General features: G+C 42.2%; 1 protein-coding gene across 2 annotated transcripts in view; it reads right to left on the minus strand.

Annotated features, from left to right (window-relative positions):
- LOC143289315 (nuclear factor NF-kappa-B p105 subunit-like) overlaps positions 1-7,087 on the minus strand; it is a 49,224-nt gene that overhangs the window by 13,555 nt on the left and 28,582 nt on the right. For both annotated transcript variants that reach the window (XM_076598318.1, XM_076598325.1), the window contains exons 15-16: positions 5,716-5,938; positions 1,677-1,846 (exon numbers count right to left, since the gene is read on the minus strand). In XM_076598318.1, coding sequence (XP_076454433.1) covers positions 1,677-1,846; positions 5,716-5,938 — 393 coding nt within the window. The remainder of the gene's footprint in view (positions 1-1,676; positions 1,847-5,715; positions 5,939-7,087) is intronic.

Here is a 7,087-nt window from a genome sequence, read left to right on the forward strand (position 1 = left end):
CACCATGTGTTCTGAGCCTTGTGGTGATAACCAAGGACTGTTTCCTGTGTGCTCCAGCCCATGTGAAAAGAAAAACTTTTTATGCTAAAAAAAAAAAAAAATGTCTTTTCTTATTTCCATAAATCCTTTGTCACTTACTGCAGTTTTAATTGTTACAATTTCCATCATGCAATATAATAAGTATATTACTTTTGTGTTTGTGAGAGGGCGTAACATGCAGCTCTAAATGATTTGTCAAAGTTATTGTTAAGTTCTAACATGCAAAAAATGATTACTTTTTGATTCTTATGTCTGTGAGAGGGTGCACCATGCAGAGTTATTTCCCTTGAACTGAGAACTAAATTCTCCTTCAGTCACATTGTGTGAAAGAGAACACCACTGACATAAGGCTTAAAACATATCTGACATATATAAAAATTAAAAAAAATTTAAATAATTAAAAAAAGCAGATCTGGCTTACTGTATATTTGCCAGACAAAAGAAATCTGGTTGACTACAATTTGTCAGGCAAAGAAGACTTCTTGTTAACTGCATACAAATGTCTCTCAAAGGAGACTTCTGGTTCACTGAAGATTTATCATAACAAAGGAAGCCTTTGTTCATAACAAAGGAAGCCTTTGTTTAGTGCACATGGGTCACAGAATGCATTGTCAGCTGTACTTCCCCCTGGCTGTTCCATTCCCCTCCCTCTGACCTGGATGACCGCAGCTCTATGTTGTGACAAAGTCGAGCAGCACAGCTACACCCCTTCCACTCCTCCGTACCCCTGCTGTCCTGTCCACTGACCTGCCTGCTTCACTTTACATGCCCTTGTGCACCTCTCTGTGCATACTGCTCCACACCACCCCTCTTGTGCACGCCCCTGCTTGTGGTCTAATGTGGACAGACCAAGCTCTAAGTACTTTAGAAACACAGAGTCATTCACACAACAGGCTGCCTACCTGGGTAGAACTGACTGGGAGCTAACTATCTTTGGGTGTTCACCATTCGTTTCCTGTGTCGTTTAGAAAGGCTTCAGTCACTCATGTATGCACACAAACACACACCCACACAAACATACACACCCACACACACACACACACACACACACAACGTTTCAGTTTCAAAGAGGTGTCAGAGAATGTGGACACTTCAGTTCAGTTCAGTTCAGTTCAGTTACTCAAGGAAGTGTCACTGCATTTGGACAAATCCATGATTATACGCTACACCACATCTGCCAAGCAGATGCCTGACCAGCAGTGTAACCCAACACTCTTAGTGAGGCCTTGAGGAAAAAAATGACAAAAAAGACAGACAATGATATAAATCAAAAGCAGGAAAAATAATAATAATAAAAACAAATAGATAAAATTTAAAAAAAGAAATAGAATAAAAAATAAATGAATTTTTTTTTTTTTTTTTTTAAAGAAAGGAAAAAAAATCTACATATGCCACACCAATCTGCTGTACATAACACACACACACACACACACACACACATGCACACCGCACATGTACATATCTATATCTATATATCCCCTCCTCAAACCCACTGAAGCTCATGCTCCCCCTTTGCAAGATCTCTTCCCCTCTCCACACCCCTACCCCCTAAACCCCACCCTCAACCCCACTACTGCCTTCCCTCCCCACCCCCCACTACCACGAACCCCATGCACCACACCACAGCCCAGCAGCACCTCCATGAGGAGAAAGCCAGCCACAGGTAAGTCGTCATTCTCCACAGCATGATGCAGCGCTGTGCGGCCACTCTTCCCGTCACCCACGTCCACGTCAGCATGTCCGTGAACCAGCAGCCTCAGCATCTCCACGCTGCCTCTGAGGGTCGCCAGGTGCACCGGGCTGTACCCTGCATGCACAGCACACAATCAGAGATGCCTACAGTTATTCACTCATGATGTGACATGCATATCAGGTATAAATCCATATACAGAAATGCCAACTGTTACGATTTTGACGTATTTTGTTACGCTCGATCACAGTTTTGTTCCGATGTTATGCCATCATCAAAACTGTTCTGATGAGTTCATTTTTGAGTACATAGCATGGTCACATGCTTTCCTGTCGTAACACTATCCAGACAATCTATACCTATCAATCATGAGGCCAGGGCAGTCACTGCTAACCTTGGTTTTACGTGATAATGTTCAGCTAATCGCGTGCATGTTTACATGGAAACAGCACTGAGTAGACAAATCAGCTTAATTGTTTGACGGAACAAGAGAGAACATGGCTAAATCAAGTTGTGTCTTGGTCAAACAGCATAAATGCCCAGTGGATTACAAGTTGTAGATAAAATGTACGTTTGCTGATCTGGCTTGGAGTCCGAGTGTTCCTACCAAATTCAAAATGTTCCTGCCAAATTTCCTGATTGTTCCTAACAAATACTTGACAGGGGTTGGCATCTCTGCACAATGCACTGTATTGTATTATTATGTATTGTATTACTCTTTTTTTGTCACAGCAGATTTCTCTGTGTGAAATTCAGGGGCTGCTCTCCCCAGGGAGAAGAGCGTGTCGCTACACTGAGAGCGCCGCCACCCTTTTTTTTTTTCCTTTTTTTTCTGCCTGTAATTTTATTTATTTTCCTAGCAAAGTGGATTTTTTCTACAGAATTTTGCCAGGGACAACCCTGTTGCTGTTGTGGGTTCTTTTACATGCACTAAGTGCATGCTGCACACAGGACCTCAGTTTATTGTCTCATCCATATGACTTGCGTCTAGACCACCACTCAAGGTCTAGTGGAGGGGAAGAAAATTCTGGCGACTATGGGATTCGAAGCAGTGCGCTCAGATTCTCTCGCTTCCTAGGTGGACACGTTACCTCTAGGCTATCACTCCACTGCTTCACCTCTCTAAAGCTGTGTTTTTGGTAATCTGATCTGTGTGGTACCTTTTCATGGAAAGCATTAACAAATAGCACTGCACAGCATAAAAACTGATGTGTAAAACATGCATTCAGCGTCTTGAGTACCCATTATGGAAATTTCCATCCTCTTCCAGAGTGCAAAAAAAAAAGTGCCCTGGGACAGCAAGTTCCATCATTCTTATTGCAAAATCATTAAATTCATGTGAAATTGTCGTAACTGAATAGTGTGTTCATTTCCCTTTCAGAAAAGTAAAGGATAATTATACTTTCTTTCGGTAGTTTCCATGCTTTCTTCTGTTTTTTTAGTTTTCACTTATTACTCTTCAGAGGAGGAAGGTGGCAGAATGGTTAAGACGCTCAGCTGCCAATACAGAGTCCGTGAGGGTGTGGGTTCGATTCCCGCTCTCGCCCTTTCTCCTAAGTTTGACTGGAAAATCAAACTGAGCGTCTAGTCTTTCGGATGAGACGATAAACCGAGGTCCCGTGTGCAGCACGCACTTGGCGCACTGAAAAAGAACCCATGGCAACGGGAGTGTTGTCCTCTGGCGAAATTACGTAAAATGAAATCCCCTTTCATAGGTACACAAATATGTAAGCATGCACTCAAGGCCTGACTAAGCGCGTTGGGTTATGCTGCTGGTCAGGCATCTGCTCAACAGATGTGGTGTAGCGTGTATGGATTTGTCCGAACGCAGTGACGCCTCCTTGAGAAAGTGAAACTGAAAACTCTTCAGGACCAAAAATCCCTTGGCAAATAGTAAATCACTGAGTATAAAACAGGCTTGGCAATGAATGGATTAAAGACTTCAATGACAACTTACAGGTACAACCTTGCAGAGACATCCAACCAAACACGTAAGCCATAGTTTACATACACATACACACGAAAACATCACACACAACATTCTTCACTCCTATCATACATCATAATACCTAAATAATAAATGAATTACATCTCATATCTCTACTTCTCATTGTTTAACTCATTTCATCCCAAGTAAAACTGACTAATCTCAATGCTCCAGACCAAGAAACTTTCAAGTGGTGAAGGACACCCAATCCATAATATGTGCCTTTATACAGCACTTACCCTGCGTCTCCAAGCATATTGAACAATACCTGTGGCATGAATAAAAACAGTGTAACATTACTCACAACTGACACATCTCTAACACTCCACCTCCACCATACACCCCTCACACACACACACACACACACACACACACACACACACACACACACACACACACACACACACACACACACACACACACACACACACACACACACACACAGGTGGTCTGGAGGCAAAAGGCTCTTTAGTTTAAAATATTATTCTCCTCAACACCTACAAGGCCATGACTGGCTCAGCAGGAAACACAGACAATACTGCTGTGGTTTTCTTTTGTTGTTGTTGTTGTTTGCTCATACCACTCAGATAATTATAGCAATCTCCAAGTTGCTTTAAAGTCAAACATTCCAGTAACTGAGAATTAGATAATGTCAGAACTGATACTATGGCTCTTTTCTTATATTTGAAAAGTCTAGTGTATATGAGTGGATAGTTTTTCAAGTAAACAACAATAATGTCAAAACTGACATTCAGATTCTGATAAAGATTTAGTCAAATATTCTAAAATATACAAGCAGCTAATTTTTCAAGTAACTGATGATTGTATGATACTGAATCTGATATTCAGATTCTTATTCAAATCTTTACCATCTCAGCTACTTGAGCAGATAATTTGGGACTGATAGTCCAGTTCTTGTTTTAATTTTAAACATTAAAGTGTATAAAAATCAGATGATTTAGGACTAATCTTCAGCTTTCCCATGTCGATGGAGGTACCAAAGGCATAATCAATCAGGCATTTGACTTCTGATCCAGTGTTCACCAGCGGTGATGGTGTTGTGTCCTTGGGAGAGGCACTTCACTGATTTTCCTCAGTCCACCCAGGTGTGAATGGGTACCTGATTTCGATCAGGGTAGGTCAAAACAGTGGAAAGAGAAGACTGGGCCCCAACTCCCTATGCCATGCCCAAGGGATATGAAATCACTGCCCTAACAGCTGTGAAAGGTGGTGCAACCTTTCTATGTCATGCTGTGAACAAGGTGTGATTTTATCTTAGATGAAGAAGTCAGAGCGAGATCGTATTGGGCCATAATCTGCAAATGGCATCTCTACTGGCTGGGACATGAACTGAAGCTCTCAACAACAAGAACTGCACACCAACCTGTGGACTGGACACCTGCAGGCTGGAGAAAAAGGGGACAGTCCAAGAGGAACCAGCAGCAAACAGAGGAGAAGAGAGAGACCTCAGACTTATAGAGAACGGAAGCTCTTTGACTAAGCCCCATGCATCCAACAATGCAGTAACATCCATGTCTACTGGCCCCTGTGGCGAAGTGGTTAACATCGCGGACTGACGGCTGGGAGGACGCAGGTTTGAATCCCAGGGGAGGTGGGTTTTTCGGCCCATGGCCGGCTCCTAACCAGAGTTGAGTGTGCTAGGGGCTTAAATGGGAAGACTGGGACCACACAGCTGAGTATCACCCACTTCATGGATGTGTCTTTAGGTGTGTTGCTCTAATTTCCTGACCAACACTGCAAGTATCTGTATCTCTCTGGCCTGGTTGACACTGGGATATCATTATGACAGGAAGCTTAGGGGACAGCCTAGTCATGTAGTCCCAAACCTAAATGGACCTCCACAGCAACATCTTCATCATCATCATCATCATCATCATCATCCTTCTTCATCATCAATTAAAAAAAAAAAGAAAAAAATTTTTGAAAAAAAAGAATACCATCTATGTCTAAGCAATTAAGTAATACAGAAGTGACTGACCATCATAGTTGAGGTAGTCCAGCTCTGGGAAAGGGTCAGCCAAGGTGACGCTGGGTCGCAGGTACTTGACCAGTGACTGAAGACACTGAACGGAGCCGTGCAGCACAGCCAAGTGGGCAGGGGTGTTGCCATCACGGTCAGCCAGGGTCGGGTCGGCCCCTGCCTGCAGCAACAGCTCCACATGCTGCGGCTGCTGCATGATGGCTGCCAGGTGCAGTGCAGTCTGGGATATATACCGAATCATTTTACAGGTGTGTTCAAGAATGAACACCGATCATTTTACAGGTGTGTTAAAAAAAGAACATGAATCATTTTACAGGTGTGTTCAAGGAGAGAGATGAACATGAATCATTTTACAGGTGTGTTCAAGGAGAGAGATGAACATGAATCATTTTACAGGTAAGGTCAAGGAGAGAGATGAACACAAATCATTTTATAGATGTGTTGAAGGAGAGAGATGAACATGAATCATTTTACAGGTGTGTTGAAGGAGAGAGATGAATATGAATCATTCTTCAGGTATGTTCAAAGAGAAAGATTAACACAAATCATTTTACTGGTATGTTCAAGGAAACAGACAGCTGGCAAAGTGTCCAACTTTCTTGCAGTGATAACAGGTGTAGTTCTGGAAAGGACAGCTTGCAGCGAAATGTGCTTTACCACAGCAGTAATACTTGGTGTTCTGGGTTTGCTCATCACTTTTTTTATATTATAATTATTATTTATTTATTTATTTATGTACGCTTATAGTTGACTTCATCACGTTTTTTGCGCCTTATAATATTATTAGTAGTGGTAGTAGTTATTTTTTTATGTATTTATCTATTATTTATTCACCCTTTTTTTTCTTTTTTTTTTCTCAAGGCCTGACTAAGCGCGTTGGGTTATGCTGCTGGTCAGGCATCTGCTTGGCAGATGTGGTGTAGCGTATACGGATTTGTCTGAATGCAGTGACGCCTCCTTGAGCTACTGAAACTGAAACTGAAAAACTCATCACTGGTTTTGCCAGGTGTTTCCAAGATTGATTTTTTTTCTTTGGCCTGTGTTCACAATGGGTGCAGACGGTAGTTCAGCAGAGCACCCTTGGCAAAGAGATGCAGAGTGGCTTGCAGCTGTTTCCATAGCATGGGAGATTTCCACTGCCTTCGAAAAGGTGAGATCTTTCTCAGACAACAGCTTCTTCTAAGTTGTGGCATCAGAAAGGCCACATACAAATCTATCTCTAAGTGCATCTTGCAAAAACACTCATAAGTCACATGTGAATGCCAATCGTCTCAGTTCTGCTGCAAAGTCGTTCACAGTTTCCAGCTCATTCTGCTTTCTGTTGTGCAATTTGAACCTTTCACCTATGATAAGTGGTTTGGGTGACACA

Source organism: Babylonia areolata, chromosome 1 (genome assembly GCF_041734735.1).
Source record: "Babylonia areolata isolate BAREFJ2019XMU chromosome 1, ASM4173473v1, whole genome shotgun sequence".
Taxonomy (NCBI): Eukaryota; Metazoa; Mollusca; class Gastropoda; order Neogastropoda; family Buccinidae; genus Babylonia; species Babylonia areolata.